This window comes from Mastigoproctus giganteus, chromosome 3 (genome assembly GCF_048544385.1).
Source record: "Mastigoproctus giganteus isolate SK-2022 chromosome 3, ASM4854438v1, whole genome shotgun sequence".
NCBI classification, from domain to species: domain Eukaryota; kingdom Metazoa; phylum Arthropoda; class Arachnida; order Uropygi; family Thelyphonidae; genus Mastigoproctus; species Mastigoproctus giganteus.
Window position 1 is genome coordinate 182,712,301 of NC_143577.1, and position 21,050 is coordinate 182,733,350.

General features: G+C 37.3%; 1 protein-coding gene across 1 annotated transcript in view; it reads left to right on the forward strand.

The window, feature by feature from the left end:
- Window positions 1-21,050, forward strand: part of LOC150088452 (WD repeat-containing protein 27-like) — a 316,886-nt gene that overhangs the window by 246,951 nt on the left and 48,885 nt on the right. The window contains exons 20-21 of the mRNA XM_090370163.1: window positions 7,258-7,379; window positions 19,400-19,497. Coding sequence (XP_090226289.1) covers window positions 7,258-7,379; window positions 19,400-19,497 — 220 coding nt within the window. The remainder of the gene's footprint in view (window positions 1-7,257; window positions 7,380-19,399; window positions 19,498-21,050) is intronic.

A 21,050-nucleotide genomic window follows, 5' to 3' on the forward strand; every position in this document is an offset into this window, starting at 1 on the left:
CAAAACTTCAGAAACAAATATTTTATTGTGATTAGGAATGGTACTTCCCTAGGAAGGTACAGGCTTTCCCTGACACTTTCCCTGCACCTCTTCCCTTGACTTCTTGAAATTTAGTTTCACATATCAGTTTATTTAACATAGATGGCCAGCATGACCATCGTGCTAAACAAATTTGCTTAAATGCAACAGTTCTGGACGTGCTTTGAAATTCTGACCTGAAATCAGAAATAGTAATACTAAGGAATATCTGATTGTGACGAGATTCTGAAACAGTTTGTTTCAGAAGCTGCAACTGGAATATACAGGGTGATTCATTACCAGTGCGACAAACTTGCAGGAGGTGTAGGGGGCACAAAGACGAATTGGAATCACATAGCATTGCAGGGTCCGAAATGACTTCGTCATGCGGTAGAGGACATTGAACGGGAGGTCGCGTGAACAGCGATCCCGCTGGTAGCCAGCATTTGCGAACCATTTCTGTTGAAGAAACCAAGTAGCAAAAGTCCTCCAGAGTGGATAATCTGCATGCTCCAATGATTAGACACGTTAAAGATGGTATGAACTCATACTCGGATTGCCTTCTGCAAGACACAGGACATTCTCGTCATCGTCTGGTGTCCTCGTCGTTCGCTCTCAATTCATGGTACCTCTTGTGAAACAACCAGTCTCACATAACCTTCTCATCATACGGTTAAAATCGTATGATGAGGAGCACGCCTGTGCAGGAAACGTTCCTGGAACAAGCGCAGAGTGGCGCGCCCGTTACAGTCCGCAGCTCCATATGCGAGGTGCATGTCGGCCAGTTCAAGTTTGAATACTCGTCCATCTTACTGCCTCGGGAACCGGTTCACAAATGCTGACTTCCAGCAGGATCACTTTTCACGCGACCTCCCGTTCAACGTCCTCTACCGCATGACGAAGGCATTTCGGACCCTGCAATGCTATGTGATTCCGATTCATCTTTGTGCCCCCTACACCTCCTGCAAGTTTATTGCACTGGTAGTGAATCACCCTGTATATTAGTCCACAACATAGGAAACCAGCACATCACTGGAATTGACCTGAATATTTTGCAAGTGGTTCAGAAGATGTTGTGAATTTCAAAACCCTTTAATTGTATGGTAGAGCTGGATTAATTATTCTAACCACCTTGCCAGTTTCTGGCTGGGTGGTTCCTTACATAAAGAAAATAGAAAACTATTTTTTTTTATGGGCTTTTTTCCAAATGACACTGGAGTTTCTGAGTTCTGTGGAAATTTTTTTTTTTTATGTTGTCTCATCTATTTTGCTCTGATTTAGTAGCAATTTTTGTTTTGTTTTGATCTTTCTGCTGATTTAATTTGTTGGGTCCCTATTAATTGTCCAATGTGTGTTGTTGTCCTTTGGAAGGTCTCAGAATTTTGTTATTATAGTTGGCATTGATAATTATTGTTATTACTGCTTTACCGTTGATTTTTTATTTCTTTGTCATATTTTAGTTTGAATGTTCTGTGTAGTGATGAAAAGTTATTGTTATTAATTCTGTAATAGCCTAACAAAGCTTTTTAATCTAATATACAGTCTTCCAATTCAATAACAAGACAAAATTTAAAAAAAAAGAAAATAACAATGCCCAAGTCAAAAAATGGCTATATTTCTGTGTGACTCTACACAATGTTCAGAATGATTAATTAAATCCTGAAAGCATCAGTGATACTGCTCCAAAGTAATACCCTTCAGCTGCTGCATCACTCCCTCCTGAATGGCCTTACTGTTGTCAAAACATTGTCCTTTTAGCACCCTCTTAATTTTTGTGAACAAAATATAGGCTGTGCTAGTGCCAAATTGGGTTAGTGGGGGAGGGTGATCATTAGTCATGATCACTTTCTTCGCCAAAAACTGCTTTGTGTCGAACAAATCACATCATAGATTAATTCATTATTCATCTTGATGCATGCATTCACACAGATGGTGTGTGACACCCAAACAGTAGCTGTTGGCTGTAGTGCCCTGAGGGATGAATTTTTTGTGAATGATTCCTTTGAGGTCGAAGAAAATGATCAGCATTGTCTCAATGCAAGATTTCTTGGGTCGAATCTTCTTCTGCCTGGATGAGCTAGGCAATCATCAATCCATGCTATGTCTTTTCATCCTTGATTAGACCGGGGTTTGAGCCCGTCACCACCAAATATGGAGGATGTGGAAAGGTCAGGGAATGACCACCACATATCCCTGGAGCAATATGGCTTTAGTTGCTAATGCTCCTAAAAACCAAATAACAACAACAACCTGTTTCATCCAAGTCATATTGAAAGCACCGGCTTGCATCATCCATCACAATTCACTTCAGAATATCAGGATTGTCTTCAACAGATTCAAAGAAATCACAACAGTAGTTGATTCTTTTTTGCTTTTGTTCATGGTTCAAGCTGTGTGGCACAAATCGTGAACAAATCTTTTGTTACCCTAAATCATTTTTTAAACTGTCACAAGGCATTTCTTTATTAATGTTCTACATGTTAAACTGCCATCATACAAATGGTGATACTTTGGTCTTCATTCACAAGATTGCAGACTCTCTCGATGTTTCCTTCAGTTCAGATGGAATCCAGCCATCCCAGTTTGGGGTCATCCTCAGTCGATTCATGTCCATCGCAAAAACACACAAACCACTCTAACACACGTATGGGATGGACACTCATCTCCATAAACCTTTTTCAGGTCTTTGAATGCTTCTGTCACATTTTTACCCAACTTAAAATAAAATTTAATTACTGAACATTGCTCCATCTTCAAATTTCTGACACAGCACACTACTGTCTCATTACAACTGCTGTGACTCAAAAACTACTGAAGTGATGTGCATGCATATGCACTCTATCGAAAAAGCACATCTAGTAGTTCAAATGTTACACTATTTTTTTAATGTAGAATTCACAGTACAGACAGAAAAAATCAGTCTCGTTATTTAATTGGCAAACTGTGTTTACACAGGAAAATTTCCAACAAATGATCAAATGAATTCTACATTAGTGCCTCTCTCCAAAAAAGCAATATAGTCAAGACTATAAAAACTTCTGAGCCATGTCCATGATGGGTTGCTGTACAAACTGATTTTAAAAATTGAAAAGGAACAAGAGAAGAAATATTTAATGTAAGAACTATTTGTGAGAGATAGAAATGAAAAAGAAAGCAGTAGTAGTAGTAATGACAAATGATGCAAGAAAGCAAGCTTATATAGCATCAGCCAAAAAAAAAAAAAAGTTTACCCATCTGTACCTTCCAAGAATTTGTCTGGTTCTCCACTGAATTCATTCAACCCATCCATTTCCACAACAACAAATGGAAGCCTGTTCCAACAATCAAACCCAACCAATCAACATTGACTGAAGGCAAACATCTGCACATCTATCCTGCAACCTTCCTTTCTCAACTTAAATTTGTGTCCCCTCGTGTGTGGAAGAATGCCATTAACATTCAGCTTACTCAATCCAGTCAAGGCTTTCAATATCCCAATCAGATCTCACTGCAGGTGACTAGTTTGTAGCTAGCATTTCTAGATAAGAGCACCCTTTTGTTCCCTTCACGAGTCTGGTTGTCCTTCTTTGCACCCATTCCAGCAGATGTACATCCTTCCTAAAGTGAGGCCTTCAGACCTGTACACAGTACTAAAGATGCTTCATAACCATGGCCTTATTAGCATTAGCATTAGTAGAGGCATTTGATGCAAGAAAGCAAGCTTATGCAGCATCAGCCAAAAAAAAAAAAAAACCCACTTCCACTTCACCCCTCTGTTCGTTCAAAATACCTGTCTAGCTGAGCCTTAAACTTATTTAGGCTATCAACCTCCGCCACAAGGGATGGAAGTCTGTTCCACCAACCAACCACCCGCTGGCTAAAGGCAAATTTCCGCACGTCTATCCTACATCTGTCTTTCGTCAATTTGAATTTATGCCCTCTCAGGTGATTTTTCTGAGTTAGAGGAAGAATCCCATCAGCATTGAGCATGCTTAAACCATTCAAGGCTTTATACACCTCTATCAGATCACCTCGCTGGTGCCTAGTCTCCAGACACTGTAATTTGCAAAACGTAAGCCTTTCTTCGTAAGAGCACCCCTTTGTTCCATTCACTAATCTTGTTGCCCTTCTCTGTACTCGTTCAAGCAGCTCTACATCCTTCTTGAAATGAGGCCTCCAGACCTGTATACAGTACTCTAGGTGTGGCCTGACCATCGCCTTATACAATGGAATAATCACCTCCTTATCCCTGCTGGAAAAATTCCTGTATATCATTGACAATACTCCATGAGCTACTCTTGCAGCCCGTCTGCACTGCTCAGAGAACTTCATATCTGCCTGCACAACCATCCCCAAGACCCTTTCATTCTCTACCACTGTCAGTGTAATACCACAGAGTGGATACGTTGCTCTGGGGTTGCTGTTTCCCATGTGTAGTACTTTACATTTGTCAATGTTAAACTTCATTTGCCACCTCTCAGCCCATCTGCTCAACCTTTCCAGATCCTGTTGCAGCAGCATAGTGTCAGTAGTGTTCTTGACAACACTGCCAACCTTTGTATCGTCTGCAAACTTGGACATTAAGCTTGATATACCATCATCAATATCATTTATAAATACAGAAAACAATAATGGACCCAACACTGAGCCCTGAGGGACTCCACTAATAACATTAGTCCACGATGAGCAGTGTCCATTGATTACCACTCTCTGTCTTCTCCCCCTCAACCATCCCTTTATCCATAGCAGCAATTTGCCTCCAATGTCACACTGCTCCAATTTGTGTAGCAGTCTTCCATGTGCAACAGTATCAAAAGCCTTTCTAAGATCCAAATATGTAATATCAAAGTTATTCCCTGCATCCAGTTCTTTTGTGACTGCATCATAGTATCCAATCAAGTTGGTCAGGCAAGACTTCCCCTTAACAAAACCATGCTGTGTCTGAGCTATAACTGAAGTCTTGTCTAAATGATCCTGCAGTGCTTCCTTAACCAGTGCCTCCATTAATTTTCCTGGAACAGAAGTTAAGCTCACAGGTCTATAATTACTTGTGTCAGTCTTTGATCCTCCTTTGTGAATTGGGGTCACATTTGCACATTTCCAGTCTATGGGTACCTCCCCTGAGTCCAAGGAAGCTCTCATAATTATGGCTAAGGGTTTGCTTACTTCCTTTGCTGCCTCCTTTAATATAACTGGATAGATCCCATCCACCCCGGGTGCCTTTCTTGTGTTTATCTTCAACAGTTTCTCCTCCACTTTACTCCCAGTTATTTCAAGATTCTGTAGCTTACTGCTAGAGTTGAATACACCTCTGGCATTCCCCTTGCTGAATAACTCCTCATGTGTGAATGTCGATGCAAAATATTCATGTAGTTTGTTAGCTACCTGAGCAGGATCATCAACAGTTGACCCAGTTATACAAAGGGATAATCACCTCCTTATTCCTGCTAGCAAAATTTCTCTATATATCATTGACAAAACCCCATGAGCATCCTGGCAGCATGTCTGCACTGCTCAGAGAATTGCATGTCTGACTGCACAATTACTCCCAGGTATTTTTGATTCTCTACTACCCGGATTGTAGTACCACACAGTTGATAAGTTACTCTTAAGCTTATATAGCATCAGCCAAAAAAAAAAAAAACAGTTTACCCATCTGTACCTTCCAAGAATTTGTCTAGTTCTCCACTGAATTGATTCAACCCATCCATTTCCACAACAACAAATGGAAGCCTGTTCCAACAATCAAACCACCCAATCAACATTGACTGAAGGCAAACATCTGCACATCTATCCTGCAACCTTCCTTTCTCAACTTAAATTTGTGTCCCCTCGTGTGTGGGCTCAGCAAGTGGAAGAATGCCATTAACATTCAGCTTACTCAATCCAGTCAAGGCTTTCAATATCCCAATCAGATCTCACTGCAGGTGCCTAGTCTGTAGCTAGCATTTATAGATAAGAGCACCCTTTTGTTCCCTTCACGAGTCTGGTTGTCCTCTGCACCCATTCCAGCAATTGTACATCCTTCCTAAAGTGAGGCCTTCAGACCAACCATGGCCTTATACAAAGGGATAATCACCTCCTTATTCCTGCTAGCAAAATTTCTCTATATATCATTGACAAAACCCCGTGAGCATCCTGGCAGCATGTCTGCACTGCTCAGAGAATTGCATGTCTGACTGCACAATTACTCCCAGGTATTTTTCATTCTCCACTACCCTGAGTGTAGTACCACACAGTTGATAAGTTACTCTGGGGTTACTGCTATCCATGTGCAGTACCCTGCATTTGTCAATGTTAAACTTCAACTGCCATCTCTCAGCATCTCTCTCAGCCCATCAACCCAATTTTCCCAGATCTCATTGCAGTAGCTCACCCTGATGACTGTCATTAACCACCCTGCCAACCTTTGTATCTTCTTTAAAGTTAGACATTAAGTCTGATATACCTTCATCAATATCATTGATAAATATTGAAAACAACAATGGATCCAGCACTGAATCCTGAGAAACTCCACTAATAACATTAGTCCATGAAGAGCAGTCAGCATTGATAACCACTCTCTGTCTTCTTCAACTTAACCATCCCTTTATCCATAGCAATAACTTGCCCTTAATGCCACATTTTTACCAGTTTTTAAAGCATTATTTTATGTGCAACAGCATCAAAAGCCTTCCTGCAATCTAAGTGTATGATGTAAAAATTATTTTTTGCATCCAGTTCCTTGCTCACTGCATCATAGTAACCTATCAGATTCATTGGACAAGACCTCCCTTTGTCAAATCCATGCTGTGATTGCAGTATATTTGCATGCCTGTCCAAATGGTCCTGCATTACTTCTTTAACCAGTGATATTCTTCAAGGATTATGAAAAAGATTTTGACAACACAGTCAACCATGAAAAACTTATAACTTGTCTTCATGATACAGGAATAGATGGAAAAGATCTGAAACTAAATGCTAACTTCTACTTGAACCAAATGGCATAATAACTGCAGATTATACATTGACAGAAATTAAGATAAAGAAAGGTAAAGGAAGATAAAATACATTGGACTATCCAGCTATATATGTTATAAGTAAGTTTGTTCTTTTTTTTTTTTTTTTTTTTAAATTGATATGTTATTTTTTGAGAATGAAGACTAATACCCTGGTATATACTTCTCCAACCCTCCATGTTTTGACTTTAAAAATCATAAAACATACTGTTTATCTTGTTAACTTTTAGGGTTTGTTATATTACTTATCAGGTATCTCTAGATCTGTGTGTATGTGCATATTCTACAAGCTCAATAGGCATATTGGACATGAACACAAGACAATGTGCAAGATTTATGCCAAACGTACATACAAGACCTGCTCATTGTATTAGTTTAAATGAGGTAACTGTTGTTGCTTAAAATAATGACAGATAGTTTTGCACTAAAATTTTGTTATGTTGTGAGGATTTTTAGTATAATATATAAATTTTATCAATATCCTAACTTTTACGAATCAAAAGCAATCTAGTGCAAAAATAATTAATTAAAATACATAAATAAAATTAGTAATTGATGAAGTAGCAGATTAAATTTGTGTAATTTAATCTGCTATATCAAGAGAGTTCTGTTGATGCCATTTATATTTTGTTCTGACTACTGGCTCACCAGGAATTAGCATTAGTGACGCACACGACGCATCAGCACATGACGCAAGAAATACAGCATCAGCCAAATAAAAAAGAAAAAAAAAACCCTTCCCATTTCACTGATCCATTCATTTCAAATGTTTGTCTAGTTCTGTCTTGAATTTATTTAAGCTATCAACTTCCACAACAACAGATTGTTTGTTCCAGCAATCAACTACCCGCTGGCTAAAAGCAAACTTACACACATCTATTCTACAACTGTCTTTCATCAGTTTCAATCTATGCCCCCTCAGTTTTGTAATCTGAGCAAGAGGAAGAATCCCGTCAGCATTGAGCCTGCTCAATCTATTCAAGACCTTATGCACCTCAATCAGGTCGCCTCACAGGTGCCTAGGCTTCAGAATCTTCAATTTGCAGAACTTAAGCCTTTCTTCATAAGAGCACCCCTTTGTTCCCTTCACCAGTCTTGTTGCCCTTCTCTGTACTCATTCTAGCAACTCTACATTCTTCCTAAAATGAGGCTTCCAGACCTGTAAGCAGTACTCAAGTTGACTATTGCCTTATACAATGGGATAATCACCTCCTTATCCCACTTCTCAAAATTCCTGTATATCATTGATAAGACCCCATGACCTACTCTGACAGCCTGTCTGCACTGTCAGAAAACTTCATACCTGACTGCACAATTATCCCCAAGTCTCTTTCATTCTCTACTACCCTGAGTATAACAGCACATAGTTGGTACATTTCTCTGGGGTTACTGCTACCCATATGCAGTACTTTGAATTTGTCAATGTTAAACTTCAGTTGCCACTTCTAAGCCCATCTACCCAACTATTCCAGATCCTGTTGCAGCAGCATATTCTCATTACCGTTATTAAGAACCCTGCCAACCTTTGTATCATCTTTGGCATTAAGCTTGATATACCTTCATCAATATCATTGATAAATATACAAAACAACAATGGGCCCAACACTGAACCCTGAGGAACACCACTAATAACATTAGTCCACATGAAGCAGTACCCATTGATTACCACTCTCTGTCTTCCCCCACTCAACCATCCTTTTATCCATTGCAGAAACTTGCCTTTAATGCTATACTGCTCCAATTTTTACAGTAGTCTTCTATGTGCAACAGCATCAAAAGCTTTCCTGAAATCCAAGTACAGTAGACTCTCAATTTTTCGTGATAGATGGTAAAATAAAAATCCTGGATAATCGATTTCCCGGTTAATCCAAAAATACCGTAAGTCCCTGACATACATTCCAGAACTTCTTACGTAAGTTGAGTTTTACGTAACTAGGGAATGACTAATAAAATATTGCTCCTACATCCATGATATAGTAGTAGTAGTAGTGGCATGTGATGCAAGAAAGCAAGTGTATGAGCTTATGCAAATATCAGCCAAAAAAAAAAAAAAATCACACCATTGCCTCCAAATGCCTGTTCAGTTCCTCCTGAAATTTATTTAACCTGTCAACTTCCACAACGACAGATGGAAGTTTGTTGAAGCAAATAACCACCCGCTGGCTAAAGGAAAATTTTCGCACATCTATTCTACATCTGTCTTTTCTTAATTTGAATTTATGCCCCCTTAGGTTCGTAATCTGAACAAGTGAAGGATCCCATCAGAATTCAGCATGCTCAATCAGATCACTGCGCAGGTGCCTAGTCTCCAGCCACTGCAATTTGCAGAACTTAAGCCTCTCTTGGTAAGAGGATCCCTTCATTCCCCTCACCAATCTTGTTGCCCTTCTCTCTACACGCTAAAGTAAATCTACATCCTTCCTAAAATGAGGCCTCCAGACCTGTACGCAGTACTCAAGGCATGGCCTGACCATTGCCTTATACAAAGGGATAATCACCTCCTTTTCCCTTCTAGCAAAATTCCTATATATCATTGACAAAACCCCATGACCTGCCCTGGCAGCCTGTCTGCATTTCTCAGAAAACTTCATATCTGACTGCACAATTACTACCAGGTCTTTTTCATTTTCTACCACCTTAAGTGTAGTACCACACAGTTGGTATGTTTCTCTGGGGTTACTTCTACCCATATGCAGTACTTTGCATTTGTCAAGGTTAAACTTCAGTTGCCACTTCTTAGCCCATCTGCCCAAATTATCTAGATCCTGTTGCAGTAGCACACTGCCATTACTGTCATTAACAACCCTGCCAATCTTTGTATCATCTGCAAACTTTGACATTAAACCTGATATACCTTCATCAATATCATTGATAAATATACAAAACAACAGTGGACCTAACACCGAACCCTGTAGGACTCCACTAATAACATCAGTCCACGAAGAGCAGCACCCATTGATTACCACCCTCTGTCTTCTCCCACTTAACCATCCTTTTATCCATTGTAGCAACTTACCCTTAATACCATTCTGCTCCAATTTGTACAATAGTCTTCCATGTGCAACAGTGTCAAAAGCTTTCCTGAAATCCAAATATATGATATCAAAATTATTTTTTGTATTCAGTTCCTGTGTAACCACATCATAATATCCTATCAAATTTGTCAGACAAGACTTTCCCTTAACAAACCCATGCTGTGTCTGAATTATTGCTGCAGTCTTGTCTAGATGATCCTGCAATGCATTTTTAACCAGTGACTCCATTATTTTACCCGGAACAGAAGTTAAACTGACTGGTCTGTAATTACTCGTGTCACCCTTCGATACCCCTTTGTGAACTGGGGATACATTGGCACATCTCCGGTCCGTGGGAACCTCCCCTGAGTCCAAGGACGCTCTCATAATTATGGCTAAGGGTTTGCTTAGTTGCTTTGCCGCTTCCTTTAACATAACTGGATAGATCCCATCCACCCCAGGTGCTTTTCTTATGTTTAATTTCAACAACTTCTCCTCCACTTTGCTTTCAGTTATTCCAAAATCATTAAGTATCCTGCTACAATTTTATAACCTTCTGCCATTTTCAAACCTTAATAATTCCTCATGTGTGAATGTAGATGCAAAATACTCATTCAGTTTGTTTGCTATCTGAGCAGGATCATCAACAGTCGAATCATCAATGTCAAGTGGATCGATCAGATTCATCCCCTTCCTTTTAGAGTTTATATTAGTAAAGAAATCCTTGCTGTTTTTCTTAGCATCTTTTGCCAAGGATTTCTCGTAATCTGCCTTCGCTTGCCTAGCTTCCTTGTTGACTTGATTAGACTAGCTTATATCTGCCATAGGCTTCTGAGTCGCTTGATAATTTATATGCATCCCATGCATTTTTCTTCTCTATTACAAGTCTCATTAGTTCATTAGATAACCATTTAGGCCTAAACCTTGAACAATATTTCTTAATAGGTATGAAACTTTTAGTAGCTTCCACGATTAATTCATTGAACGCTTCCCACTTAGAATTTACTGTTGGTAACATCGTCAGTTGATCCCAGTGTACAGAATTTAAAAACTGTCAGAGAGCACTGTACTCACCTTTACAGAAGCAAAAACCCTTTCCTTTACCCCTGATGGTAATTAAATCTTTAAGTAAATCCCACATCAGTACACTGTGATCACTGCCACCTAGTGGTTCCTTTATCTGCAAATTCTTAATACACGAATGATCACTGCCGATAACCAGATGAAGAGTATTACTTTCTCTGGTTGCCTCTCAAACATGCTGCTGCAGAAAACAATCATCCAATAAATCTACAAAAGTCTGACTAGTGTGTGAGTGGCCAAACCACAAGTTCCAGTCAGTATCTGGGAAGTTAAAATCGCCCATTATAATAAGACATTTCGATTTACTAGCCCACTCTATTTTTCTGTACAATTGTTCATTGTACTCATTCGAGTCATTAGGCCTATAACACACTCTTACTCTTATTTTTGCTTTCGCAGTGCTTATGTCACACCAAACTGACTCAACAGTGCACTGTTCATCTATATCAACTGGATGCACTTCTTTTGATTTTATGTTTTTCTTAATTAACAGCATAACACCACCTCCCTTTCTATCATGTCTATCCTTTCTGTACACATTGTACTCCCCAAATTCCAGTTCAGCATTCCTTATATCTGTGTGACACCACATCTCTGCTATCCCAACAATATCCACCTTTGATGTCTTGACCAACACTTCAAATTCATCGAATTTATTTACTATACTTCTAGCATTGGTATACATGCGAGCATACATGCTCCTACTCCTATTCTTAGTTACCCTAACACATCCCATATACTCACCTATTTCAGGATGACTGCCATCAGTCCCTGAAACCCCCAACACCCCACGCTCCAGGTTCTACTTATTCTAATAGAAGTTGTGCAAGAATCACCTTCACCTCTGCCTACGGCTACTGTTAAACTATTAGTCCTTGTATCCCCCCAAGCTATCAGTTTTCCGACCCACCTAACACTGCCTCGATAGCATCAGCAAATATTCTTGCACCCTTTCTATTTAAGTGTATCCCATCCCTATAGAAGCAGTCTCTCCTGTTAACAAGTACAGTCCAGGCTGAAAAAAATTCTACCCCTTGAGCCTTGCACATTCTTTCCAGGGCCGAATTGATCGACAAAGCTCTCATCATATACTCCCTTCTATCGTGTCTGGGCAGAATTGCAGACACTTTCAAATTCAATCCAAGTACAGTAGACTCTCAATTTTCTGGATAGATGGTAAAATAAAAATCCTGGATAATCGATTTCCCGGTTAATCCAAAAATACTGTAAGTCCCCAACATACATTCCAGAACTTCTTACGTAAGTCGAGTTTTACGTAACTAGGGAATGACTAATAAAATATTGCTCCTATATCCGTGATATGCCAAAATTATAAAAACCACATAATATCCTCAGAAGAATGAAGATAAATAGTGATATATTTTTAATTAGTTCAATTAAAAACTTTATCTGGGGACAGCGGTGAAGTTGCTGGAGTGGCCACATAAGAAAAGAAAACAATGTTTACTTGTTTCATAAAGGAAGAAATTGTACAGTAAAAACTGATATGTATTTCGTAGCCTTGTTTATCATAGTTGACTTCATTGGTGCCAATCCCTTCACTGCGTCTCGTATTCTGTCTTTTTTCCTTTATTATTGTGTTTGCTTTTGACACTGACAAATCTAAATTCTGCACGATACTTGTTCATGTTTGACCATTTTCAAACATCCTTATTTTAATTTTTTGATCCGAATTGACTGCTTTCATTTTTTTTTTTTTTTTTTGATAGATTTACTAGTACCGCTGTCACTTATTCTCTTAGTTGGCACCATGATCACGGTCAAAATGAAATTTAATGTAAATAATTTCACAGGGTTAAGGCAAAAACTCACTATTATCACCCCATGCGAGCTCACGACATCTCCGTAGCCAGGTGAGAAGGAGCAGCAGTGCACACGCTTCTTGATTAGAGTGGGGTTCAAGCCCGTCACCACCAAATACAGAGGATGTGGCAAGGTCAGGGAATGACCACTGCATATTCCTGGAGCAATATGGCCTTAGTTGCTAATGCTCCTAAAAACCAAACAACAAACAAATGCGGACTCACATTTCACTAAAACATCTTTCTGGAACCAATGGAAAGTGCAAGTGGTGGCAGTGCCAGGAAACGAAACAAAATTGATTTAGAAATGAAGGTGAAAATGATTAAAAAGTAAGGAGGAGGACAAAATTTGTCATCTATTGCACGGGAATTAGGTCTCGCTGCTTCAACAATGAATACTATTTTAAGGGACAGTGTGCGTATAAAAGAACATGTCAAAGGACCAATGCACTTAAGATCAACAGTGATCACAAAACAGTGTTCAGGTGCTATATCAAAGATGGAACTGCTATTAATAATATGGATGGAAAATCAGATTCAGAAGCAAGTGCCCCTGAGTCCAATGGCCATTCAAGCAAAAGCAAGAAGTATTTATGAAGATATTAAGGATAAGTACGGTGAACCCCAAGCCAAGTTCATGGCAAGCAACAGGTGGTTTAATAGGTTCAAGCATCATGCTGGTTTACAAAATATTAAAGTATACAGTGAAGTTGCCAGTGCTGATTTTACAGCTGCAAAGAAATTTTGTGATGTGTTGGAAAAAATTATTGATAAAGCTGGCTATTCAATGCAGCAAATTTTTAACATTGACAAGACTGCTCTATATTGGAAAAAAATGCCAGATCAAACATACATTGCCAAAGAGGAAAAGACAATGCCAGGTTTCAAGGCTTCAAAAGATGGGGCCACCCTCTTGCTTGGGGCTAATGCAGTGGGAGATTACAGATTAATACCACTGCTTGCATACCATTCTGGAAATCCTCGTGCATTTAAGGGCATTAATAAAGCCACCCTACCTGTGCATTTTTGATCGAACCAGAGAACATGGATAACAATCTCTCTTTAAGGATTGGTTTAAATGCTGCTTCATTCCCGAGGTTGAAAAATATTGTAAAGACAACGACATTCCTTTCAAGATTTTGCTTCTATTAGATAATGCTCCTGGACATCCTACGTATCTAGATGATTTCAATTCAAACGTGAGAGTCATATTTCTACTGCCAACCACGACTTCACTCATCGAACCTATGGATCAGGATGTTATTCCGAACTTAAACGCATACTATTTATGCACAACATCTGCTCGGGCATTGTAAGAAAAATGTTACATTATGAGACTTTTGGAAATCTTACAATATATATCCTGCCATATTAAACATTAATAAGGCCTGGGTGGAAATTACTAAAAGTTGTTTAAATGGTGCATGGAAGAAAATATGCCCATAGCACATAAAAAGCTTCGAAGGGTTTGAAAAAGACGAATCATATGAAGAGGTTACAGATAAGATTGTAAAGGTTGCAGAGCTACTTCAATTGGAGGTTGTTGCCAAACACGTGGAGGAGTTAATAGAAGAGAAGGAATTATCTAACAAAGAACTTATTGACTTGCAGAAAGTGAAAGAAGAAAATGCTGACGAAGCTCAAGATGAACCAAATGAGGAGTCGAGATGCTTCCACACCAGAGAGATGGCAATGGCATTTCGTGAAATTGCATCAGCAATGGCGAGGCTTAAAAAGATGGATCCTGACAGCGAATGATTCTTAAAAGTTAACAAAGGGGTGAATGATATGCTTGCTTGCTACAAAGAAATCTATGATGAAAATAAAAAAGCCACCATCCAGTCATCCATTAATATGTTCTTTTTCGTAAGGTTGAGCGGGGTGACTCTGTAGCCAGGTGGGAAGGAGCAGCAGTGCGTAGCGCACGCTTATTGATTAGACCGGGGCCCGTCACCACCAAATACGGAGGATGAGGAAAGGTCAGGGAATGACCACTGCATATTCCTGGAGCAATATGGCCTTAGTTGCTAATGCTCCTAAAAAAAAAACCAAATAACAATAACAAGGTTGAGCAGCCGACCCCTTCTAAATCTCCACAGCCCTCAACCTCTGCAGCTGCGTACTTATCAGCTGAAGATGTCAATTCTGGCAATGATGCTCAAAAGGTATAACTTACTGATGTTATGCCTGTCTCCTCTCTTTTTTTGTAATTTTATAATTTTTAAATTTTTTAAATTGCATGCTTTTGTAATTTTTCTTGCGCATGAGATAAAAAAATTTAATACATACAATAAATAATTCTATTCACATGTTAATCGAACATTTTTTTTAAAATTCAATCAATTCAGTGAGCACAATTGCGAGTACTGCACAAGCATGGGGGAAATTCTGACTTATGTAGAGTTCTGCGGAATGCAACCCTTACGTTAATCAGGAAGTGGCTGTACTTTGTATTTGTTGCCTTCAAAATAGTTCCCAAGGAACTACTTTGAAGGCAACAAATACTTTTGTATTTGAAGGCAACAAAAGCAAATAATTGATAAGGTCAATTTTAACTTAATTATAAATTGCTCCTCAGAGATTGATGGTAATTCTCTTTATATTGGCTATTCTGCCAATTAAAAATACTTTAAAAAAAAAAAACATAATAATAAAAAAATGTTTACCGGTGAAGTTTCAACCTTCACAAACTTTGTAAAATAGTTTTTGCATGTACTTTTACATGACGGGAGAGGAATTCTAAACATGAAATAAAAAAAATAAAACCTAGTAAAAAAATATGTTAATAAATTTTTCATATTTTCCTGTTTTCGATTTACATATTAACAATATTTATGCCATACATATTACCAAGATCACATTTCTAATCAAACAGTTCTTGGTGAGCCAGTAGTCATAACAAAATATAAATGGCATCAACAGAACTCTCTTGATGACGTAGCAGATTAAATTACACAAATTTAATCTGCTACTTCGTTGATCCTCTTCTGCCATAATTGGAATCATTTCTAGAACTCATTAACTGATATTGATTTTAGTGCCCTTGTATATGCTGCTAGATTTCTTAAGCTATTATTCTGATAATCAACCTTCAGTTGTTATGAACAAGAGCCTGCACTTTAACATGTTCATCAGTTTTCATTGTCGTTGGATGGCCAGATCAAGAATCATCATAGACATTTTCTTTTCATTCAGAAAGCTGTTTGTGACAATCAAAAACTCAACCTGTTGAGACTGCACATTCCTTGTAAACCTCTTGTAATAATTCAGAACTTCTGGTAGAGGTTTCCTCAATTTAACCAGAAATTTCAGCTTCCATAAAAATTTGCTGTTCCATAAATTTTTCAGACATTTTTACATTTTTCAAGGAAACAGCACTTGAAATTAATTTAACTTGCCAGTGGTAGAGCTCAAATTATGGCAAACACAGTAGAATGGCACCGTATAGGTGCCAATTTCCTTTTTAATTTCTGGGAAAAGTTATTGGGTTTTTTGAATTTTGGACAATGCCAATTTTCAGTGGACAGTACCAGTATTTCATCTTTTCTTAATAAATTGAAGTACTTATTTTACGTGACTTTTTAATTTTTATTTAAAAAATTAATTTAATAATGAAACATTTAAAAAAACATTTTTTACACATTTTATTTTCTATAAAACAAAAAAATGCGTTAGCTGAAAATTTAAAAAAAAAAAAAAAAACATGGATCTATTACTCTCTTACATTTTCTCTCTCATGCAGTCTCCAGTTTAAAAGTCCAGTAAGAGCAGTCAAGATTAAAAGATAAACGTGTTCTAAGCATATCTAAACTCCAAAACAAATCTTTAACATTGACGAAACAAGCTGTTCTGTAAGAAAATGACCAACAAAACTTTCATCGTGTAGGAAGAGAAGAACTTGATAAGTATTAGTCTTCTGAGAATCAACTTACTTCTTCTGGGAGGCAGTATTATTTGAGATTTCTCATTGATGCTTATTTACTACTATGAGAAACCAAGAACTTTGAAGACTTTAGCTTTGTCTTGTTTTGAAGTCAAACAAAAACACTTGGGCTACCAGCCTTATTCCAGAAGTGGTTCTGCTATCATTTCTGCCCTGCATTAAAGATTTGTTTTGGCAATAATGACTTATGGATCATTAACAGTGCTCCAGCTCGCTCAGACAACCTTCATAAGATGAATTAGAAATGGGATGGTGGAGCTGGAATAATAAATTCCACCTTCTTTTCCCCAATACAAAATCAATCTTACACCCTAAGGACCAGAATGTGATTGCTAATTCAAGACATACTATCATATTTCCTAAATGGGAATCATTTCATTTTAATAATATCCTAAATGTATGATGGCTACTGATGGAAAAAAGAGCTCAGGGAATATTGGAAATGCTTCATTGTCAAGAATGCAATAGACAATAGTGCAATTGTCTGTGATGATGGCAGTTTCTATTGTATGAATGCTACATGAAGGAAGTTATGGGTGATTTCCCTAGATTTCAAGAGGAGACACTTGAAAAAATACAGGAAAGGTTTTTTCAGTGTGAGTTTTTAAGTATGACATTTTAAGTATGTGGTGCATACTTAAAATGTCAACACTCAAAATTCTGAATTAACTGATTCAATTAAGTGAAATTCAGATGAGTGAATTCAAGGTCTCAGAGGAGTTACGTGATGAAGGGGTGGAAAATAAACAAAGAACTTTGACACCAATGGAGTTCTTTAACCATGGGAGGCAGTGAAGGAGTTTTAAATGTCTACCCAAATACAAATAGGTAGTCTAATGACCTTTGATGATGTCCCAGTTACAGAGTGATCTTTGTAGCCAGAACTCAAAATTTTATGACATGGAATGTCATCAGGATAATACATGCAGAAGGCAGTTAATACATATATATAACATTACTGATGCTTTTGGTGAACCTGAATAGCATTCCAACATCAATTCTGGGACCTACTTGCAAAAACAAAGAATAGAAGGTTAGTAAGCAATCAGCTGTAGATTTCTTTTTGCAAAAAGGATCGACACCTCCATAGCCAGGTGGGCAGGAGAAGCAGTGCATAGCACACGCTTCTTGATTAGACTGGGGTTCGAGCCGTGCCCACCAAATACGGAGGATGCGGAAAGGTCATGGAATGACCACCGCATATCCCCGGAGCAATATGGCCTTAGCTGCTAATGCTCCTAAAAACCAAATAACAAAAACAACAGCAAAAAGGATGCCTCAAGGAATCTACAGCCATAACTTCTGTATATTAATTTTCTGGTATGTAGATCAAGAGTGATTCACGCTTTGTGAAGTAAACTGATATGCATATTGTATGTTTAAATCAATAAATTTGTCATTAAACTAGTTTTTATTGGCACTTATTTATCTGAAAAACAAACTTATTGCAGAAATTTGTGGCTTTTCTGGAAGCAATTATCTTTATAACATGCAAGTCTGTTGCTCCTTATTCATCATTTCCTTATCTGTCACACTTCTCAGGGACCAAGGCTGATATTGAAGGCCCACTGTATTTTTTCATTTAATTACTAATTATTGCAGCATTCTTTCTCCTGTTTTTCATTCCAGATGTACAGTAGTTTTGCTACATTATAGGTTAAATATGTTTATATTGGCTAGCTAGATTCCCATAGGATTACTTCTATGGGAATCTGAATTCTTAACAGCCAATTTAATGAAAAAACTTTTAGAACACAATCCATTAGAAAGTTGGTCACTTTCTGCATTAGAAAAGAAAATAGAACATAAATCTCCTCGTAAAACTCCATGATACAGAGCACACTGCACTGTCATGAGTGGCATAAGTAATTATACTTCAGATAAACTGAATAACAAATGAAGCATTCTGAATAAATGTAATAAAGTGTGATGAAGTATTTAATTCAAGCTAGAATAAATTTCCAGTTTCCAAAATATTTAACTACAGTTTTTGTTGTTGATTTTTATCATATTAACATTTTATAATTGATTATAAATAAATGATTTGAAATTTTACAAGATGCATCAGCTTTCCACTTCATGGAATTCCGGATGATGACTTTGTTTTTGGTCTTGAGCTCAAAGCAAAACTAACAGAAATTCTCTACCCACCTTATCTACAAATCTAGAAACTTCTATTTTGGAAAGTGAGCAGCTGATATTCATAGTGCAGTAAGGCATCCTGTCAGTGATATTGCGTGAAAGTCAATCAAGGATTGGAGATCATTTTTTTAAATTTTATTTTATTTTATTTTTTTTGTCAGTCAACAAAAAATTAATGTGAAAATTTAGTTATTCTAATGAAAATTACTCGATAAAAGTTCTTTACTTTTATTCAATGATTTTCATTAGAATAATTGATGAAATCACTTTAATAAAACAATTACAAAATTTTATTTTCTTACTTTTGGGGGGAAAAACTTTTCCTACTTGTTGTAGATGTTATTATGATCTTTATAATTGATGCATGATTGTATATTTCATGGAAAATAATTCTTTCAGGGTTCACCTTACACAAGTCTACCAGTATCATTATATGATGTATTTTTGTCTGTTGCAGTAGGAGATAGTATTAAGATATGGGACCTACGACATAAAAGGTTAGTTAATGGCATTGTTTTTAAATAATTATTTGTTTAAAATAATTTCTTTTATTGACTTAACAAATAAATATGATTTTTTTGCCAATACATGTAATAATGAAATAATTTGCAATATAAAAAATCTGTTTTGTAACTTTATGTTTAAGAAAAATGCTGCCTTTTCACATATTTCTAGTGACTTCTTTCCTCATTTCAGTATTGTTTGCTCCATAACGTTGCTTAACATGATAAAAAGGCTGTATGCATTAATCTACGTCTCATAAATTTCTTTGAGAGACTTGGCTTTTTTGATGAGGAATTTAATTGTTCTGTATTCCAGTGTTTTCAGATCCATATTACTTCAACATATTTTTTACTTTAGATAATTTTTTCTAAGATTAATATCTAAAGTATTTTACAAGATATTACTTTGCACAGAAACTATGAAGATATTCCTTAATAAAATAAAAAGTTAAGATTTTGTGACATCATTTTCATAGCCAGGTAAATAACTTTTGTAGTGTTTTCATATATTGAATGTACTCTAGATTACAAAATAGTTAGAAGTGGCTAAAGCCTCAGGTTACGTAGGGAGTTAACTAGTGTACAAGTTAGTGCAATTGCATCATTTCTGTATGTAGCCAACTACTTAAGTAGTTATAAATTGGCATCATTAAGTATATCTCATATTGTGAATACCTTCACAATGAGTTGCCATGATGTAGTATTATACATGTCAAAGTGGTTGATTACTTTGGCAAATGGGTCAATCCAATAAGTACATCTCAGAAAAGAAGTTCAACAATAGAATTTCTGCAGCTGCAATAAATTTCTATTCATAAATTTATTGCAGCTCATGGTTTGACAGTAGAGTTTCTGAATTATACAATAAGTTTATATTAATTGGAATGATTAAATCTATTGGAATGAGCGGAAGCCTGAAAAACAAGATGCAGGATATTTCAGAGACTGCTGGGAGTCATTGCGGTACAAGTAAACACATGGGTTGTGTTAGAGTAGCTAAGAATAGAAACAGGTGCATGTATACTTGCGTGTACACCAATGCTAGGAGATTGGTAAATAAATTTGACGAATTTGAGGTATTGCTCAAAGCATCAAAGGCGAATATTGTTGGGTTATCAGAGACGTGGTGTCACACAGATATAAGGAATGCATAACTGGAATTTGGGGAGTACAACATCTACAGAAAGGATAGACAGGATAAGAAGGGAGGAGGGGTTATGCTATTAGTTAAGAAACACATAAAATCTAAGAAAGTTAAGCTAGTCGACATCGCTGGACAGTGCAGTGTCGAGTCAGTTTGGTGTGACATAAGCATTGGGAGATCAAAATTGAGAGTAGGAGTGTGCTACATACTCTCAATTTTGGGCCTAATGACTCTGATGAGTATAATAAGAAACTGTACAGGGAAATAGAGTGGGCCAGTAAATCAGAGAGTCTTATAATGAGGGATTTTAATTTCCCAGATATTGACTGGAATTTGTGGATTGGTCACTCACAGACTAGCAAGGCTTTTGTGGATTTATTGAATGATTGTTTTCTACATCAGC